The sequence below is a fragment of the Tachyglossus aculeatus genome, chromosome X4, assembly GCF_015852505.1.
Source record: "Tachyglossus aculeatus isolate mTacAcu1 chromosome X4, mTacAcu1.pri, whole genome shotgun sequence".
Lineage (NCBI taxonomy): Eukaryota > Metazoa > Chordata > Mammalia > Monotremata > Tachyglossidae > Tachyglossus > Tachyglossus aculeatus.
Genome location: NC_052098.1, coordinates 16148672 through 16170850, shown reverse-complemented (window position 1 = coordinate 16170850; position 22179 = coordinate 16148672). Strand labels below are relative to the sequence as shown.

At 41.2% G+C, this 22179-nt stretch overlaps 1 protein-coding gene across 8 annotated transcripts in view; it reads right to left on the bottom strand.

Moving 5' to 3' along the window:
- Nucleotides 1-22179, bottom strand: part of SMARCA2 (SWI/SNF related, matrix associated, actin dependent regulator of chromatin, subfamily a, member 2) — a 179835-nt gene that overhangs the window by 6399 nt on the left and 151257 nt on the right. For 7 of the 8 annotated variants that reach the window (XM_038769627.1, XM_038769629.1, XM_038769625.1 and 4 more), the window contains one exon: nt 19812-20029. In XM_038769627.1, the coding sequence (XP_038625555.1) occupies nt 19812-20029 (218 nt within the window). Of the gene's footprint in view, nt 1-19811; nt 20030-21771; nt 21880-22179 lie in introns of those variants that run through there. The other variant, XM_038769632.1, reaches the window with a different exon arrangement.

Below are 22179 nucleotides of genomic sequence, written 5' to 3'. Positions count from 1 at the left end.
TAATAAGATTTTAAAAGTGAGGAGGATGACTGTGTGTCAGATATGAAGAGGGAGAGGTTCTACGCCAGAGGCAGGATGTGGGCGAGGGGTCAGTGGCGTCGAGACAGATGAGATCGAGGTACAGTGAGTAGATTGGCATTAGAGGATTTAAGTGAATGTGCTGGGTTGTAAATAGGAAATCAGGGAAGTAAGGTAGGAAGGGTCAAGGTGATTGAGTGATTCAAAGCCTCTGGGAAGAAATTTCTGTTTGATGTGGAAGTGGATGGGTAACTACTGGAGGTTCTTGAGGAGTGGGGAACAACATATTAGCCCTGTGTGCTAATATGTCTTTAAAGTGATTTAATAGACTAAAATCCACAGCTCCTGCGTGCTAGAAGGCTACTATGTAAAAATGTATTCTTTAGAAAAAAATCCCTTAATCCTCTTTAGAATTTTTAAGAGTTTTTCAGTCAACCGAATACCATCTTTTAAGATAAAGCTCTGCTAGTGAGTTGAAAGAGAACTGCCATCAGATTTCACAACCTCTCCTTGAAATTCCCTTCAAATTCTGACAGCAATTTAAAATAACTTTTAGTTTGATTGCTTCAATTTAAAGACACGAGTGTATAGCTACATAATGAGAATAAAAAGTCGGTATGTCCTTTCTCACGATCCCATCACATGACAAACCACTCACTCTCACCTAGCATCACCGAAGGACCCCATAATTTTGCATTTCATGGGATGTGTGTAAAGTTGTCTTATTTAAGGGACATGATGCCATATATTTCAGTACATTTTTACACAATTTAATGCAATAATATGTTTGCTACTTTATGACCATCAACCAGTAGTGGATAAAAATCCCCCCAAACATTTTCTATAAGTCAATCAATCAATCGTATTTATTGAGCGCTTACTGTGTGCAGAGCACTGTACTAAGCGCTTGGGAAGTACAAGTTGGCAACATATAGAGACAGTCCCTACCCAACAGTGGGCTCACAGTCTAAAAGGGGGAGACAGAGAACAAAACCAACATACTAACAAAATAAAACAGAATAGATATGTACAAGTAAAATAGAGTAATAAATATGTACAAACATATATACATGTAAGTGCTCTTTACATTCCCCCCAAAATTGCATAGCCATAGATACTACATTACGATATGACTTTATTATCATACTAATATGTTTTCTCTCCGAATCATACTTCACCTGTAGCAGAAAATGCTAAGACTTCAATACGGTATTTCCAAAACCCATTAAGAGTTATCTGCTAATGAGCTGGGAAAGAGCTACATCACCATCCCAGGTGTGCACACTTAGCACTACCATGAAATTGTGCCCATTCTCTCAGTCAGCATTTTAGGATGAATGGGAAGACGAACCTATCCCTTTCCTGGGGATAGGTTGGGTAGAAAATGCTCCACCTCCATCACCTTCCCTCTCTTCTGGCCTGCCATTTTGCTGCTGCCCTGGAGATAAGTCTCCTTTCAATTCCTCCATTATCACTACCAATCCTTCCAGCTTGCCCTTCTCTACCCCCCATCTCATAATCTCTGTGGTGCTCTGACTCCCTCTGCTGCCATCGCTGACCAAATGTAGGTCACCTGCTTCCATCCGCTCCCATCCCCAAGTTCTCCGAACTCGGTTCGGAGACGGGACGTATTCCTTTCTCCATGTTGGCTCCCTCCCCTTCCCCCATTCCATTTCACTACCATCACCCGATAAAAACGTGGGAAGGAAATCCCACTTTCACTGATACGCATTTGGGGTATCTGCTTGAGTGACCCTATTGACACGCGGGACTGTAATTTGCTGTGGCGAGTTCTGTCGGCAAATTATGAACCCGAACCGTGATGAGGGCGCTGTGCAGACACGCCTATAGTATCACTTTAATTATTTGCACAGTTGAGCCTAAAAGCCACATAAAACACAACAAGATTCCCACGGAGAGGAAAAAGCTGAAGAGAAGAAAAAGACCTCCCCTCCCCCAGCATTTTCGCATCCACCGCCCCCACCCTGCAAGTGTTCTCAGTCATGTTGGCTGCCCCCATGTATTTTTTTTTTTTCAGAAGGGACTTGAAAGCAGGGCCCCACAGGGTCTCAAAAACTTCACAGGAATTCCCTGGCATGAGGGGTCAAGGTACAGAAACTCCTCTGGCCACCACTGCCGCTCCACCCACCACACTTCCCACAGCTCCGTTCCCCGCGAGTTGGTCCCCTTGGAATTAACTCACATAGGCACCGGCCCTTTGGGATCTTCCTGCTACTTTCAGGCTGGCCCAGTATGAAAGCCAGTCTAAATGGTGTTCGGGGTTATAGCTTGGGTGAATAGTATCTATGGGGATCAATACCTTATTTCAGACTGGCTAGGTGAAGAAACGTGAGGTGTGAATGGGCTGGACATTCCGGTGCAATGAAAGCATTTACCATCTGGATTTTAACTGATTACTAGGAATGAATAGATTGATCATTAGATAATATTAGTGACTTAAAAGGTTAGATACCAGTATGTCAGATCCGAACACCTGACTACCTGCCTAGATTAATAAAAGCTTGAAGGGGCTAGCCATTTTCGCAGAAGGCTGCCATCGCCTTCTCCCTTTGTTTGGCCTCAAGATGCACGTGAAAGTTATACATCACTCTTTGCCAATTCCATAAGGCTATTCTGGATGTGTGCTAAAATGTTAGAAGGTAAGCATTAAGCATAAATGGCAATATGTTGCTTTAGTCCATATTCCCAATTGTATAATTAAAAAATAATCATAATGACAGTTATCATAAAATACATGCGCAGTAACTTGCCCAGTTGCCTAGCAACTAGCAAGAAAAATACCAAAGAGCAAGAAGACCTGCATAAATTAACAGAAAAATCCCCGTCAGAGGGACGGGTGAAGTTCTTTACTGCACCGGGTCACCCGTTTTCCTTCTCGTATATGTGTCCGGCATGAATACTCAAACAGGAAAGAGAATGCTACAACTTCCCAACTAGTCCCACTGGGAAACTGCCTTTTGTTCACTAACCACTTCATTTCTAGTTAGGCTACCCCGGCAGGCACCCAGTCACTTTTATTTTTCCCAACTGAAGAGAACTGCCCAGGAGTCTAGGTTAAGGGTGGGCAATCATTTGCTGGGACGGCCACGCGCTAAGCCATCCCGTCCAACCACCTTCAGGGTGGGAGCGGGGGTCTGGGGAGGCGGATTGGAAATGCAGCTATGCCCGAGGCGGCACTGAACTACCTGACTGTCAGTCAGACACTGGACCCGTTATAGGGCCCCCCTGCCCGCCCCAATACTGGTGATTTTGGGGTTGTGGCAAGCACCCGTGGCTGGTTTGGAGCCCAGTAAAAGCTGCTGTGGGCTCCAAGCCAGGCTGGATTCCATCTGTGGGACATATTTTTTTCCCTCCCCAGTACATACTTCTATGAAAAATGCACTTCAGGTGCAGGTCAATCCATTCCTCTTTTTGCCAGACCAAGACACAATTTTATTTCACTAAAGGACCTACTATTTTTCTTTCCCATTTACCTCGTGCAGTCAAAACACCCACAATTTTAGCGGCTTGACGTTAAAAAATTTCAAAGAAAAGGTGCTTACCAACTTGTATCATTCTCTTTTTTAAATGACAATTAAAACTTCCAAGCATCAATACAGAAAGTCAACAAATGTAATTTTCTACTTAAATGGCTATTAAAAACATTTCCGTGTTGCCATCACGGTGTTATTATTTATGGAGCCAACAGATGGTGTTATTTTTCTCCTGGTAAATTGAAGTGCCCCTTCCTATCTACCCCATCACATAATATCATTTTACATCATTATTATACTTAAGCACATTAGGTACAAATTATCCCAGGCAAAAAGCAAGAACATTGGGGAAAATAAGTGACCCATTAACCCAGTTTAATTCTCAACCGATTTGTTAAAGTCAGATCTTCCTTTTTTAAGAAGAGGAGTAGTGATGATTCAAGATGGGGAGATCCAAATTGAAAGAGGTAGCAAATTATGTCCCAGACGGTATTAAATTAACACCAATGGGAGGAAATGTTCACATTTTCCATTTCTGTGGAGGACCAGGACACACATACTGTAAAACATTTGCTTTGCAAGTTATCTTGAGAGTGAGTTGATAAGTTATCTTGAGAGTTATCTTCTAGACTGTGGGCCCGCTGTTGGGTAGGGACCGTCTCTGTATGTTGCCAACTTGTACTTCCCAAGCGCTTAGTACAGTGCTCTGCACACAGTAAGCGCTCAATAAATACGATTGAATGAATGAATCTTGAGGAGAAAAGACAGCAGGCAGGGGGGACAAGCTAGCCTCAAACTGAGCCATTAGAAGGGCCCACCGATCTTATCGTATTTATTGATGTTAAGGTCACTGGTCATATATATACAAGTCTGGCATGGAGAACTGTTGCATTTGAAAAGCGACCCTGAGCCATCATTCCCTTCCCTTTTCCAGTATAAAGAGAAGGAATTTCTTATCTATAATTCACACTCTCTAAAGAGGCTTCTAAAACATTGGTGACAGCAGACATTATCAAACTTCTAAAAGCGCTCAGAATTGATGTTCACCTATTCCTAAAGAACTCTACCTAAAAAACCTAAATCCGGTTAAATATCTTCAATAATTCCCCTGTTCCTACTTTTTCCATCTTAAAAAGCAGCTTCTGAAAATACCTAATCTCTCAGTTGGGAGTTTTTGGAGTTACTCTCCATGCTCCTGAGCTCCCCTCTCAACTGGCATAATTGAGAATTCTAGGCCTGCTCATTTGAACAAAACAGATCACGGAGACAAGTCCAGGAGACCTCCATGGTGGTCAATAGTAAAGCTTTATTACCACACAGCTTCAAAATGTAAATATGCTGCATGAGTTCCTTCATTGTCTACTTTGTCGTCTTGTGCAATAAACTTGTGTGTTTTCATGTTTTATAATTTTAAAACTAGCCTTGAGCCAAACACGGAAATCCACAACTGCTTTGAGCGGATTTCTTCAAAATTAAAGGGGACGGCTTTGTGTCAGATAACTGATGCGGCTGTCAGATAATTGATGACGCTTTGCTTTCCCACTAGCATGCAAAAGCTAATATAAGCCAATGAACTAGATGAGCTGATAGACTATGACCCAGGTAAAAATAAAAGAAGAGAGGATATTTAAAGGTATGCCCTCATGGATATAGTACCATTTTCAGGACTTTCACTTATCTGCCACTCATATTTTCGCACATCTCCAGCAGCAAGCAATGTCTGATCACCTCAAATTCAAACTCCTGAACTAGGGCTTTACAAGCAAGCCGCCAACCGTACCTCCAATTTCTCACCACCTAATTATTTGTACCTCTGCATCACGGTCTCTTTTCCAAACAAACCTACACACACAAACGTCTGCCTCCGTGCTGTTGCACCTCTCTCAAACGACCTTGCTCCTTCAAAATGATTAACCCCCCTTCATTGCGGTATTTATCCAAAGTATTTCCTGAAAACCTACTGAGCTAGAGCAGTGGACTAGAAGAATACGATGGGATCCTTGCTTTTGAAGAGCTTGCCGCCCAATGGGAGAGACGCGTTGATAAATTGATGGCAACCTCCAGCAAACTGTCTTAGTTTGAACCCCATCCTGGATACAATCTTGCTAATGAGTCCAGAAAGTTGCACGTACAGCTCTATAAACATCTATCTGTTTCTTATCATTTGTGATCTTGCTTGTCTTCTATATGTTGTATGCTTCTATATGTTGAATTTTGAGGTTTTTTCATTTGTGTATTTGCGCTTGTCTTGCTCCCTCATCAGACTGTCAGCTCCTCAAGAGGAAGAACCAAGCCTTGTTTTTCTTTTGTAAGGCTACACAGGATGCAGAGCAAGAAATCTCTGTCTAGAATACTGCTGACTGACTGCGTCATTTTATGTTAGATGGTGTTAAACACACATGTGGTTGTCTGAGCTGGAAAGGCCTAATTAGGGCCCATCCTTGCAGAGAGGCATTAAATGTCCTCAAGTTGACTATCCTAGGATGTCTTTATGAAAGACCTGCAGTTTGCCCCAAGTTCTTCATGGGCTAGGCAATGCATCAACATCATTACAACTTTCAAGAGAATAGTTCAGCTCTGGAATCTTGGTCCTCAGAGAAAGTACAAGAAAAATCATGAAAGAACCATTCTTTGTGTTTTTCACCCGCATTTCAAAATACCACGATCTAGGGGAAGGAGCACAGGACTGGGAGTCAGAGGACCTGGATTCTAAACATGGCTCTGCCTTGCCTGCTTTGTGACCTTGGGCAAGTCGCTTAACTTCTCCAGGCCTCAGTTTCCTAATCTGTAAAATGGGGATTCAATACCTGTTCTCCCACCTACCTAGACTGTGAACCCCATAAGGGACAGGGACTGTGTACAATCTGATTCATTCGTACCAACCCCAGTGCTTAGAACAGTGCTTGACATGTAGTAAGCACTTTAGAAATACCATTGTAATAATAATGATTATTATTACCCAAGGTAAAGCATCAAAATTTATTTTATTAATGATGTGTATATAGCTATAATTCTATTTATTCTGATGGTTTTGACACCTGTCTACTTGTTTTGTTTTGTTGTCTGTCTCCCCCTTCTAGACTGTGAGCCTGTTGTTGGGTTGGGACCGTCTCTATATGTTGCCGATTTGTACTTCCCAAGTGCTTTGTACAGTGCTTTGCACACAGTAAGCGCTCAATAAATACGATTGATTGAATGAATGAATGAATGAAAAACGTGACCTCAATGGATAGAAAATTTCAAAAAAACATCTGGATGCAGCCAAATGATTGAGTTAGCAAACTAGCTTGCTGAAAATTATAGTGTCACATTTTTCTGAGACTGCAAGTGAAAATGGATGGCTCTCCAGAGTTCCCATCCTCAATTTTCTGTACAGTTAAGACCCTTTTCTCAATTATATCAGAGAAACATCTTCAGTTGCATCAGAAAAATGTGCCTAAGTTCAATGTAATAGTCAGGTTGCCAAAACTAATAAAATCATTTCCTGAATCTCTGGCATCACTTTTTTAACTCTAAAAGTTGCTTGCCATAACGTGATGACTAGAAATCGTAGGCAACAGTTAACTCCAATTTATGGAGATTGGATTTAATTTTCTTCAAGTACTTAATTGGCTAATACACTGGAAGACGGTCGGTGAGCACTCAATACCATTACTACTATGTTGAGGTTCTTCAACATAACAAAAAAAAAACCCTCCGTTGATATCAAAGAGCCTTCAAGAAGAGGCAATGAATTGATATTATTTACTGAGCACCTATTTTATGCACAGCACTCTACTAAGTGCTTGGGGGAGTGCAATAGAAGTAGAAGACAATCTCCATCTTCAAGGAGCTTAAAATCTAAAGAGAAGACTGTATCAAAAGCCTACACACAGCTGTATGAACAAATAACTCAGAGTTAGTGATATTCTTTGAATGGCAAAACTACCACATCTGGCAGCCTGAATAATTTTTAAATTGTAGGATTTAACATCAAATATTTACCCACAGGGAATGGGTGTCTGACACATTCAGAGTGAAAGACTATAGAAACTGATGAAACTAAATAACCCAGACAGTGCCGGACTGTCATTACGCTACAAGTTTCACCAGATCAGATATTGAACTTTTAATGGTGGACAAATCACCCTACTTATAGTTTTAGTACGCATAAGTCAGAAGGAATTCTCTTTACATAAGAAAAGACTAAGCATCTCAGCCAAAATGACTCAATTCTCATTTTGTTTCTATTTTGGTTTTGAAAGTAAAAAACACAGTGAGTTAGGTCATTTAGCCCTTTCTGGCATGGCATAGTTCAGAGCTGCTAAGGCCACTGCAGTTAACCTTCATTGCAAGTTAATGACACCCTATCTCTGGCTAATACACAACCCACAGACAACTTCCATTTCTTGTACGACGTGGTTTCCTTTTACTTATAATCATCATGAGCCTCAGCAAGAAGCCCTAAAATCTTCCAAGTAAACATAAGAACATCCAGCCTGGCATTTTATCTCCAACGGTGACAATAGGGTGCTTGGAGAAACCACGCAATAGTTGCTCCCCTTGATATCCATTCTAATATCTAGGGATGTACCATCTAGCATCCATTCATGCGTACCTTTATAGTTCAAATTTTCCTTCTAGTAACCCATTAGGAGAAAAAGCCTCTGTCATACCTAAGATGTGGGACTGAGCCCTTCCTTCCTCTCCCCCTCCTCATCCCCCCCACCCTACCTCCTTCCCAACCCCACAGCACCTGTATATATGTTTGTACAGATTTATTACTCTATTTATTTTACTTGTATATATTTACTATTCTATTTATTTTATTTTGTTAATATGTTTTGTTGTCTGTCTCCCCCTTCTAGACTGTGAGCCCGCTGTTGGGTAGGGACCGTCTCTATATGTTGCCAACTTGTACTTCCCAAGCGCTTAGTACAGTGCTCTGCACACAGTAAGCGCTCAATAAATACGATTGAATGAATGAATGAATGTGGCAGTCAGAACCACAGAAAGTGTTCCAGATCTTCCAAAGTGACAAAATGATTTTTTTTCTATCCCCTTCCTGATTCCTTTCATAGATACCAGACGCAGCAATACCCCCAAATGGCCTTGAAAATTACAAACACATTTTTTCACTGTGTCAACAGCAAACTGCTCCAGCCCCTCACAGTGACAGAGATACTCTGGGGCAGGACTGACTGGCTGTTTTACAGACTGCAGACGATAATCTGAAACCAAAGGGCTTGTAATAATAATAATTATGATACTTAAGTGCTTACTATCTGCCAAACACTGTTCTAAGCGCTGAGGTAGAGAAAAGGTACTCAGGTTGGACACAGTCCCTGTCTCACAGGGAGCTCACACTTTTAGTCCCCATTTTCCAGGTAAGGTAACTGAAGAGAAGTGACTTGCACAGTGTCACAGAGCGGACATGTGGTGGAGACAGGATTAGAGCCCAGGTACTCACTCCCAGGCCTGTGCCCTACCCACTACATCACGCTGCTCCTCAATTCAAGTCAGAAGCGGAATTCGAACCCAGGACCCTAGAGGACACGTTGCAATCTGAACACAGCGCCTTAGACCACTTGGCCAAGGTGAAAATCTAAAATCTGGCCCATCTGATACATACTTGTGGGGAATGGGGAAAGGGAAAAGTCAGATCTGTTCTATTTTTTTTTGTAAGTAAAATGAATCAGAAAGAAGTAACCATGCAACCCTAGCCTGGGTTTCGCAACAAAATGGTAGGTTTAGAGTTTCTTCTGATTGCTCTTCAGCAGACTATAACAAAGAAATGATCATTCTAGGGATGTGCTAGATCAACATTAATTTTTGCTGGCGAAGAAAAAGAAGTTATGCAAAAATCAAAAGTGGTTGAATAAAAAAACATGAAAAGGGGGAATCAACTGAAAATAAACATTTTCAATAGAATAACCGACATCTATACTGCTCTTACTGTGTGCATCTCCAAGTATTTTATGAGCGCTCACTCTCACAACACCTCCATACTGAAAAATCCATTTGAACTTTTAAAAGACTTTAAGCATCTTGCGGACATGTACCAATGAATCAATCAATAGCATTTATTGAATGCCAGTGTGCAGAGCACCATACTAAAGAGCTTGGGAAAATACAATAGACAAGATCCCTTCTCTTAAAGAGCTTACAGTCTAGCCGGGGGAACGCAGTAAACTCTAGATAGGAGGAAGAAGGAAAAAGGAATATGTATGTGAGGACATACTTCTGTTGTCCGATTCCGAGAGTCTGTTAGAGTACTCCGTAAGAAGTGCTCAGTATACACTGCTGATGATAATCAAGGCCATAAAGTACTCAGAAATAGAGTGTTTATAGGTCAATTGTCAACAAGCCTTTACCATAATATTCCATTTTTACAGTGATAAAACCAACTGTCAACAGGCCATCGGCTGCTCCTGCCTGAATAAGGTAATTTTTTGTGTGTGTCAACAATAAACTTTTAGAGGCTAGAAGCCAAGGGCCAAAGTTGAAAAACAAATGGAGTTTTATCCACTTGCTACTTATCATTATTATTATTATTATTATTATTGTACTTAAGTACTTACTATGTGCCAAGCACTGGTGTAGATGCAAGTTAATCAGGTTGGACACAGTCCCTGTCACACATGGGACTCACAGTCTTGAGTCCCATTTTACAGATGAGGTAGCTGAGGTGCAGAGAAGTCAAGTGTCTTGCCCAAGGTCATACAGCAGGCATAGTAAGCGCTTAATAAATGCCATTATTATTATTATTATCATCATCATCATGTGGCAGAGCAGGGATTAGAACCCAGGTCCTCGGACTCTCAGGCCCTGGCTCTTCCCACTAGACCACACTACTTCCATCTGCTTTGGCAATAGCTGGGTCCCTGACAGTTGGCAAAGAAGAAGGTGATGACAATTGCATTTGTCACCGAGTCACTTTTTAATTCTTATACTCATCAATGATTTTAAATGTGTTGATGACTGAAGTTTATTTTAGGTGATTTGTCGTCAGCTTCCTGCTAAAAACCTCACCGGGAATCAGCGACAGAGCCCAGACAGAAATTTCGCACTCCCCAATTCTCTATTTCCCCTAATAAGGACAAATAAGGACTGTCTTCTAAAGGATACAGCAAACTTCAGGAAATGCAATTTGACATTCAATCATATATAATGGATTATATGTCCAAACACCAGCATCTAGTAGACTTACAAACAAGTCAGACCTGTTTTCTAAATGAGAGACTGAAGTATGGTAAATCCTTTAAGAAGTCAGTCAACTGATATTTCTTTCTTGAGCACCAGCAGATGCTTGGGATCGATGTTAAAGGAGAGAGCTAATCTCTGTTCTTAAAAAGCTCCCATTCTAAGGGAATATTCACGGGCTAAAAAGAGTCCTTTTTTGGACACCTAGAGAATGACCTTGAAATCGATATAATGGCATCAATATGATGGGCTACTAGAGGGAAAATTAGGGTTGTAGCAGGAAAAAGTTAGTATTATTAAATCATACCTCCATAACCACGAGGAGGTTAAGGAAAGGAGGGCACCACTGCACACTTCAGTTGGAGACAGACTGGGTGGAGCACAGCACTGACATTTCTTACGTTATGATCTTTCTTCCTCTCCTAGCCACAATTATCTTCCAGTCACTTCCATATTTTAGGAATAGCTCCTTCAATCTGTATGCTTAAACTCACTCACTCTAACCTTAGTTGCAGATTTCTCCTCCCACTGCACTTTCCGGTTCTGAGAAGACTCGATGTTACTTCTTAGTTATCGACCAAGGGGCATTTTTTTTTCAAAAAAAGAAAAGCTGCTCCATAATTCTAATAGCCCAATAAGGTGAACCATCCCTGTGTCCCATAACCCCATGAATAAAGATAATTTTTGAATAAATTTAAAGATGAAATTAAATACTTTTACCAAAAATATCAATAATCAGGTTCATGACAAGAAATCAACTTCCATGAGCTTGATGCTCTCCATGAATTCAGTAAGGAGACTGTTCCCCCATGCCCGGGGACATGGTTGAAATATGCCAGGGGCCAAAGAGGGAGGGGATTTGCAGAGTAGTTGAAATGATCTTCCCGGCTGGAAGCTATGCTTCAGGAAACTTTTCTGAGGTTGAACAGTTAGAATCACTTCAAAGTGATGGAAGATGTATCACTTCGAATAGGAATACACAGGCTACTTTAATTGAAGGGAAAACAGTGCACACACCTTCAGAGGGGCTGACTGGATTGACTCATCCCTCCCTGCCCTATTTTTACCACTTCATCAGCCACAACTCCCAAACTAAAATACCGACTGGAAGTGCTGAGGAGATGATGGCACGGTGAGGTCGGTTTAAGCTCTCACCATCTCCCTACTAGACTACCACGTCAAGTCTCTTCACCGATCTTCCTGCTTCCATCTTTTCCCTTGTTCAGTCTATAGTGTATGCAGCTGCTGTCCAGATCATCTTTCTGAAATGGCATTCTGCACATGTCCCTCCATGCCTCAAAATCCTTCAATGGTTACCAATATGTCTCTGCATCAAGCAGAAACTCCTGACCATTGCCTTTATGGAAATGGTAGAAAGAGCACGGGCTTGGGACATGAGTTCTAATCTCAGCTCCACCACTTGACTGATGTGTGACTTTGGACAAGTCACTTAGTACAGTGCCTGGCACATAGTAAACACTTAAAAAATACCATAATCAGTATTATGCTCTGTTCCCTCATCTGCAGAATGGCAGTTTGATACCTATTCTCCTTCCTCCCTAGACTGAGCCCCCCATGTGGGACCTGATTATCCTGTATAATAATAATAATTATGGTATTTGTGAAGTGCCGGGATTAGAACCCATGACCTTCTGATTCCCAGGTTCATGCTCTATGCACCACACCATGCTACCCCAGCACTTACTTCAGTGCTTGTCACAGAGTAAGTGTTTAACAAATACCACAATTATTATTTTACTTCTCCACTCTCTTCTACTACATCCCAGCTCTCACACTCTGTTTCTTCCAAACACAATGTCTTCGCTGGGCCTTATCCTCAACAATCCCAATTCCAGTCCCTGGCTCACACCACTCCTCCTGCCTGGAATTCCCTCCCCTTTGTCAATTCAACACCTATGCCCTCACAACCTCCCATAGCAGTTGTGTATACGCTGATTTACCTACCCTATTCAGTCACTGCTTCCATCCCACTTAGTCTGTGAGCCCCATGGACTGTGCCAAATCTGATTATCTTGTACCTAATCCCAGTGCTAGAAACAGGGCTTGACACACAGTAAGCACTTGACAAATACCATCATCATCATCCTTCTTCTTTTCATGAATTATTCTGCGTGTGACCCAGTTAGACTGTAACCTCCTAGAGGGAAGGGAACTGTCTTCTACCTTCACTGTACTCTCCCAAGCACTTAGTACAAGTGCTTTCCATTCAGTAGGCACTCAATTAATGCTATTAATTGATCGATGAAAGCATAGAAACAAACATTTCATTCATGGGCCCCAATCTTGAGTACTTTGAATAAAAATGAAAAGAATTTTGCAATGAAAATCATGAGCACTGTATACTTATTTTATACCCTGATTAAATCAGGTGACAGCCTTATTTCATTTACTGAAAAATGGTGCTACAAAGAGTCATAAGTCTCTAAACAGGAGTTACTAGCTGTAGCACTACACTCCTCTCCCAGGCAGTGAAAGTTATAACACCAGTAGACATTTTTTACACCACACTGAGGCTGAGACTAGGAACGGATGCCAGTGCTCAGAGCTAAGCACGGAAAGCCAGAACCAAAGTGGCAGCCGGGGGTTCAACTGAGTGAGCATGCACTGAGGATACCCGTGGAGTCGAAACAAAAATGACCGCTCAAATCCACTTCACCTTGGACTTAGGACCCCATCCATGTAGCAGCAATAGGATTAAGCGCTTACTGTGCATGCAAAGCACTGTACTAAGCACTATGAGAGAACACACAGGTGAGAATTCAGCACGACCCCTGGGGCTCAGAATCCAAGAGGGGCTCACATATCTCCCCTCTTCCAACATTAAGCACATGAACCAAGAGAGGAGAGCGAGACAGAGACACACAGAGTGTGTGTGTTTGTGTGTACGTCTAAATGTGGGAGGCTGTCGGTCACTGTGGGAGAGTGAAGTGTGTGGGAACCTAGTGGTAGAGTGTAAGTCTGTGACAGGTGAGTGTGCAAATCTTTTTTTTTTACTCAATTTATTGCTCCCAAATAGACTAATTGCAACACAAATGTTTTGTGGACCTCTGCCAATAATTTTATTATTTTACCCATTTAGAAAATAGGTATGGCCTATCAGATAAATGTAAACAGAAATGTCGACTCGAGCCTGATTTATCAGAATCGGTCAGTCTTAATGTAAACGATCCGTGACACAGACTGGAAATTCACCATCCAGAAAGGAGGCATTTTAATATTAGAGAATGGAATGGATCTTGGCTGAGTGTAAATTAGGTTTTAAAAGAGAGAAAGAGAGCAGCTGCATTATCCAGAAAACTATTTACAATCTGCATGGTATTTTGGCCCAGTATAAATCGGGATATCCTTTCCCTAGAGTCCAACTAACATATTTCTTGTGGCCATATTTCTCAAAATGATTATGAGAGCTCAGCTGCCAGGCTGCCATTCACCTGGCAAGCTGGAGTACCCCATATTTTTCAGATGAGAAAGTGGAAGATGAAGACGAGGCCAAGTCAGTGCTTTCCATGGACCCGTTCCTGGTTTGCACCTTCGGGTCCAAGAAATGTTTCCCTGGGGTAGGAAGATATTTCCACACTACCTTCCTACCCCAGGGAATCAATCAATCAATCAATCATATTCATTGAGTGCTTACTGTGTGCAGAGCACTATAGTAAGCGCTTTGGAGTGTACAACAACACAACAGTTCTTGGACCTTTTCTGAGGGGAGAATCAGCTTTTTAAAAATAGGTAAATGATCAGGAGAGGTAGGGCCTACTGTGAAAATGAAATAACGTTCATGTCTGCTCTACCAGAAGACTTCAATAAAAAAACAATAAAAATCACTGATTACCCTAGCCTTCAAGATAAAATTTTGAACTTTTCCTGAAAGCACACTGAACTCTTTTAAGCAAAGAAAATACTCATTAGGGTGGTGGTGATAATGAGAATAATCTCCCGGATTCTCCCCTTTAAGAGAAGCAGAGGGACACCTCTGCGAATTTATAGAAGCAGTGTGGCTCAGTGGAAAGAGCATGGGCTTTGGAGTCAGAGGTCATGGGTTCGAATCCCAGCTCCGCCACATGTCTGCTGTGTGACGTTGGGCAAGTCACTTAACTTCTCTTAGCCTCAGTTACCTCATCTGTAAAATGGGGATGAAGACTGTGAGCCCCACGTGGGACAACCGGATCACCCTGTATCGCTCAGCGCTTAGAACAGTACTTTGCACATAGTAAGCGCTTAACAAATGCCATCATTATTATTATTACAGAAGAGAGGAATAAGCTGTATTCATGATAAAACACTGAGGAAAAAGCATATTTCCCAGGAAGCCTTCCCTGCTTAATTTCTCATCTCTCCGCCATATTTCCCCCCACACTGCTTCTCTTATGCTGAGTCCTCACTCCCTAAGCACCAATAACACTCACCCAATCCCCCAGCACTTAGGTACATTTCCTTAAGCTCCGCTGCTTTCCCTATCTGTAATTGTAGTGTCTACCTCTCCTCCTAGACTGTAAACTCCCTGAGGCCAGGGACCATGTCTACTAAGTCTACAGTACTCCCTCAGGCACTCAGTATAATTCCCTACACTGAATAAGCATTCCATAAATGCTATCTGATAGAAAAAAAATTTTGAAAAAGTTGAAAACGTGTGTTTAGGATGACATTTGTAGATTTAATATTTCAGAATTAAGTAGTTATACTAATGAGGCAAAAAGCGTGTGCTCATTGCTGGCAAAATCTAGCCTTGTCCCTCTGTCCTGCTGGCTTTTCGCCTCTAATCATGCAGCCACTCTGTCCACTGTACCCTTGCAACGCCTATCCTGGCACAAGCCCTGGTTACCTCCCGGCTGGATCACCGGAACAGCCGCCTCTTTACCTACCCTCCTGCCTGTTCCCTTCCTCAGTCGATCATCCACACAGACACACCTATCATCTTTCCAAAGCACTGACCGAACCACATTGCTCCTCTCCAAAAAAAAATCTCCAATGATTGCCTCATTACTTTTTGCATAAAACACCAAGTTCTGACCATTGGTTTCAAGGCTACCAGTTGGTTGCTTTTTGCCTATCTGCCCTCTTTTCTCATTCCATCCCTTCTCATGCTCTTTGCTCTGCCTAAGCAGACCTCTTCAACGTCCTCACTTTTGACTTTCCTACCTGCAGCTGGTAATGACCTTCCGAATCAGCCTTCCCTCAAAATCTCTCTCCCCTCCTTCAGAGCCGTTTTAAAAGATTACCCCTTCAATCAAATGGTATTTATTGAGCAGTTACTGTGTGCAGAACACCCCTTCTTTGAGAGATTTATTTCTGTACACTCCTGAAGGGCAGGGGTCTTTTACTTTTATTCTGTGCTCCCAAGCACCTAGTACAGTGCCCTGCATATAGTAGGTGCTCAAAAAATCCTGATGATGAGTCGCTGAGTAATCTTCCCACCTTTCTGTTCATGACCTCCTCTCAGCCATCTCAGCCTTCATGCATTTATCTGTTTACTTATTACTGATTTATTCACTGGGGTTTGATTATTTACATCAACTCTCTCACTCTTTCAACTGTTGCATACGGGCCAATTTATGTCTGCTTGTCTTTCCCATTAGATTATAAGCAACTTGAGGGCAGTGATCATATCGTCTACTTCTTTGGACTATCCCCACATGTGCCCAGTACAGTTTTCTGCATACAGCAGACACAAAACAAATATTGTTGGTGATTATTGGAAGCAGACTGGCATAATTCGTGACGATTCTGCTGTCAATACGTTTCTGCTCGCCTCACAATGAAACCAAAACAAGACCAATTGTTACAGACTGGAGCAGGCAAGGGCGCAGAGGCTGCTTTGCCAGTGATTTCCCTTCCTCACAACGGGAATGAGGAAAGGGGCAAAGAGAAACTCGGAAATGGGAAAGTTGGGATCAACAATACCACATAACTAGAATCACCAGTACTCTGCTGGCTGCGGATTCTAGAAGATGCACTAGAATTATGCAACAAGCATTAGCCTTCCATCAAAAATTAGGGAGTGAATCTGCACCACACAGGCATACCCCATGATACAACTGGGTTACGTTCCTTGAAAATGTGGTTGTATCATGGGGTAAGTTTTCCCCTAGACCTATATGTTACAAATCGACTCCTGGAAAAGTAATGAGAAATTTCTCTACGCTTTACATGCTAGAACGATATCAACTAAACTATTTGTTTAATCTTTATTAAGGTAATTCCAAAGAAAACATCACAATATTCAAGAAATGAGGAGTTGTAATATGATTGTGAAGTCGCAGCAGGAGGTTGCAGAAGTAGAAGCTTGTTTTGCTGACTTTGGTAGTGAAGAACTTGTTGAAGAACTGGATTGAACAGCAGCCTTCTTCTCCTCCTTCTCCATCTCCTTCTCGTTCTTCTCCTTCTCTTTCTTCTTCTTCAGACACCTTGTTGCAGGCTAAATCCCACTGCCCCAGGGATAATAGGATTTGGCGAGAACAGGAGTGTGTGAATGGGGCTGCGCAAACCACCAGCACCATCATCAACTCCACCATGCAGGTTCTTGGTCCCGAGGCTTCGTCAGTGGACTGAGGTTTATCTGTAGCTTCTGCTGGGAGACTTCACCCAACAGGCTAAACAATTCTGTGCTCCTCTGAACTTGTCTCTCCATTAGGATCTTCTTCTTCTTCTTCTTCTCCTTCTTCTTCATCTTCTTCTCCTCCTCTTCTTCTTCAGTCATCTTACAAGATTCATCTGCTTTTTTTGAAAACCAAGGCAAGGTTTTTTGAATCCCCAAATTTTCGCTGCTGGTGGAGAAACCAAACCTCCTTCTTCATCCGTTTCACCACCTCACAGCGCTACATCGGACTGTCAAAGTTTGATGAGGTACTCGTCGGAAATTGATAATTTCTGAATGAGGCAATTAACTAACTTATCGACTGCTGCATCATCCATGGCTAAATCAAGTTGCCTCCCCAGTTTAACAATTTCCTTAGTTATCTGTTCAGTGGTCTCTTCAATGCTTTGAAAATCTGACACAAAATGTGGGCAGTTTCCTCCAAGATTCACTCACTGGTGCGGGCTTAATCTCAGCTCAGATAGGGAGGGGCGGGGAGGGATTTACTTACCTGTAGCGCTCGGCCAGAACATCGGAACCGGTCGGGCGTTTGCGTGGGGCAAAGCATCAAGCAACTCAGGCTGGATCCCTGGGGTGGTTGTACCGTGGGGTGGCTGTAACCTGGGGTAAGGTATCAAACAATACTGGTTGTATCCCCGGGGTGGTTGTATCGTGGGGTGGTTGTAACCTGGGGGATGCCTGTATTAGAAGAATGAACCCAAGAATGTGTTGGAAAACAGTCACTTCAAGTTGTATTGGGACATTCATGATGATAGACCAACACATCCTAGCCAACAGAGTAGATATCACGTTGTTTGGTACAACCAAAGCAACAAGCAAAAATTCCAAGTGGAACTTATTAAAATACTTTGCTGTCTGCCTAAGCAAGAATACACCCAGTTCTCCTATAACACGAGGGCTAAGGTCTGGCCAAACTTCGCGTTACGGAAAACTTACTCTGTAGGACTCACTTGTTTCAAAGCCACGCACACAAGCAGTTTTTTCAATTAACACGGCACGCTGAGCCCCAAACAGGCTCGCAGTGTCAGAAGAATGTTCCCTCACTGAAAACAGGCGTTAATGGCAGAACTGAGTGTATTCCAAAAACATACGCAGAAAAGAAAGGTAAGATCCTGGGTCTAGAGGAGGAGCTGAAGTAAACATGGAGACTGAAGTGAAGTACAGCAAGGTAAAGTCAATTATCTGAGATATCCTGGCCTCAATTCAGAAGGCGGAATTACTGAATACTTGTCACAGAACCAGGAGATTAACAAAAATCTCAATAATAGATCATTGCGGAAGTACTTGGTTAATGCCTGAAAAGTTATAATATGCAAAGACCAGATTGATGTAGGAAATACAAATTAACAACAACAAGTGGAGAGCACTATGTTGTCAAGTGCAAACAAAAACAATCAAAAAGCCTCCAAGATCCTGAAAATACTGCTAGAGAATATGGAGAAAATGGCCCATACAGAAGATGCATCAAAACAGAACACTGTGCTACCATGGAGTTTCTTGCCTTTTTCACATCCATTTTTGCATTTTACTCGTCATGTGCTATGCAGCCCACCCCTACGTATTATTTCTACAACAATCACCCCAGTTTTTCCACACTGGGGATTCTGATACTCAATTGCATAGGGCAACAACGGCTTGATAAAGTGAATTTAAATTGATAATATCGCCATTAAAACTATGAGAAACCACTAATTTTCTTCAGTCTTACCATTACAAATTTTGCTGTAAGAATTACCAGAAGACACTACAACCACCTAACTAAAGTGCAGTTCCATTTCGTTACCCATTACACAGACTGGAAAGAGGATTTAAGGGATATCTTCCAACTGGTCTACAAACTTGTTGTTTATTGTTAATTAACAGTCTGCAGAGAATGTAGGTTAAAATCATGATCAATTTCACTAGTTATTTAGTGGTCAGGCACTGGGAAAAATTCAGATCTGAATCTTCCAGGCTATAGAAAAAGTGTACTGAAGCACTGGGCTCACTCTGCTTGAGTAGCACCACAGGGGAAAACTCTGAATGAAGATAGGACCACTTGGAAGTTGAATAGGGTGCTAGGAGGGAAAAATAAGACAAAACCTTTTTCGAAAACACCAATCTAGTTTTGGACACAACCTTAATGCACTCAATAATACCATCAATTCAAAGAAATACAGGCCCTCCCATACCCATCCCACAATAGGTCTGAAGTCCTTTGAGATCCCATCCAAATGAAATCCCGATTTGGAGGTGGAAACAAAATTGGCTCTATTCAGACCCCTGATTTCCAAGTGGCCCTCTAAGTACTAATTCAGCATTTATAGTGTCTCACAAAGAGGTTATTTTGGTTATCTTACAAGTGTGAGAGTTGCATGTGATTGTCCTTGTTTTTCTGAGTGACATTAAAAAAAAAAACAAGAACTCTGCAAATATGAAGTGTACTTTTTCTTTAAATTTATTTCTTTTGATTCTGTTTCATAATTAGAAAGGAAAAAGGAGAATGAATAATACAATCTCACCTGTCTTTGTAGTTTATTACAGTATCAATAATGGCATTCATCTGCTTTGTCAGTTTGGGTGGGTTAGGTGACAATTTCTCAGCTGGAGGTCTGCCCCTTCTCTTCTTAGCTTTCTCCACATCCTCTTTCCCAGGATCTTTCTCCACATTTCTTCGTCTTTTCCGTTTTTTAAGCCGCACTTCCTCTTCCATTTCTTCCAAATTGCCGTCTTCAATTGCCTATTAACCATAGGTGTAGAAAGTAAAAAAAAAAAAAAAAAAATTAGCAAAACAAGAATGTATGGCTGACAAATCTACTATTAACTGAAACACAATGTAAAACTAAAAGTTAATAGAAATCACTGGAATTAGAAAAAAATATTGGAAAAGTGCACTGTAAATCTAGCTCTCGTTATTTAAATATCTTGAAGGCCTGAAGGACTATTTACATATAAATATTAACGAAGCACTAAAGAAATTGTGTTATGTGTTTGAAAACAACAGAACTCATATCAAATTTTGATTTCAAAATAAAGAGACCTTGGTATTCCATTACTGAAGAAGAAACTAAAATCCATTCCCCCCTTCAAATACATTATCAAACAATAAAACGCAAGATTCGGATTTTTTTTCTTTCATAAATCAAGAGCAGATTAATTGAAAACTTGAACTAAGACCTGTCCTGAAACTGTGAGCACATTTTGTTTGATGAGGCAAGCAGTAAAATAAAAAAAACTAACAGTCACATTTATAACTGCATTTAAATTAATGTAGAAAAGAGCACACACTGACACACACACACACACACTGACACACACACACACACACACACACACAAACACTTTTTGCAATTACCTGCAACCGTATGCTTTTTACCAGAGTCAGGAGCACTAATGCAGAAATATAATAAAATTTCTATAAAACAAACCAGGTTTTTTTTTAAAAAAAAAAAAAACAAAAAAAAACCCAAAAAGCTGTTCACAAACTGGCTAAAAAGCAGGTGACAAACCCAGAAGTTAAAACTTTTTAGGGTTAAGCACAAAACTTTAAAGGAAAAAAAAACCCAAAAGCAAAAAACCCAGCAGAAATAGAAGTGTAGGAAAATCTGACCACAGAAAGAAAAAAAGCCATTAAAAAAATTAAAATTCGATTTTAAGATTAATACTTCCTCAAACACAACTGGTGTTGTTATTTGTTCCGTCTGCCTCTCAATATTGCCTTGAGTATGCAAATGCTAATCAATCCTTTCTCGTAGCTGAAAGAGCTCTAATCATAAGGCAATTACCTTCATTTCTCCACAGCACCAAACATGGCTAATATTTATGATCATGTGAGGATAACAATCAATATAAAGAGTGATTACAGCTCAGACATAATTTCTTTCACTTGTGAACAAAGTCTATTGAGAAAAAAAAGAAGGTTTTGTGAACAAAACCTGCTGCACAACACAAAACAATCTGGCATGTTAAAAATGCCAGTGGGATTTCAAAATCTGTTTCCTATGCATCCTCCGATGTGCAAATCCATAGAACAAACATGAACACAGAATCCTGAGGGACAGCCTGAAACTAGGCCTTAATAATCAAAAGACAATTTCCATCACGCTTCCACAGTGTTCAGATAACCACGATGAAGGAGGCTCGAGATCTGATGAGTTAGGAGGCAAAGGGAAGGGAAAAAAAAAAATCTCCACATAATTTCATTAATATTCATTTAGCAAAAGCAAATCACCACTACACAGCTACACACACACTGCAGCTCGCGAAGATTAAGAAAACCATTCCGCAAATCTTGAAAGCTGAAAATGCTAATAATAAATACAGCATGCAAGGCTGTCAACAGTTAATGTTATTGCTCTCCCTAAGCACTCAGCTGCACAAAGAAATACGGAGAACACCAGCTTCTAATGTGTTACACACCTACACATGCCTGTGATGTAGTTCTACTGAATCTTCAAGACGGCAATGAAAAAGGATATTTACCTTACCACTATCAGCAGGCCGGCTATCGGAAATCACAGTTAGTGGGGATAAAATTAACAAGCCAGCAAAGCAGCGAGCTGCTAGTCTCTTCATCAGCTGATCAGGAAAAAAAAGAGAGCTGGGGAAAGGCTATGTTTTCATATACAAGTAATTTTATTTTACTGAAAATTTAATACTGAAAGGATTGTGGATACTCAAATCTGCTGTTTCATTCTACCTACTACAAGGCCCGAAGCCTTCTCCCTTCAGCCTGTTTTAATATTGACAACTACTTATCATATTTTCCCTTATTATTCCAGGCACCAGAATTAGATTTTTAGCTGAGGTTATTGATTCTTGCGAGCATTTTAATTCTTACATCAATACCGAGCAATTTAATGCCTACATTTCTTTTTAAGAAATTAGAAA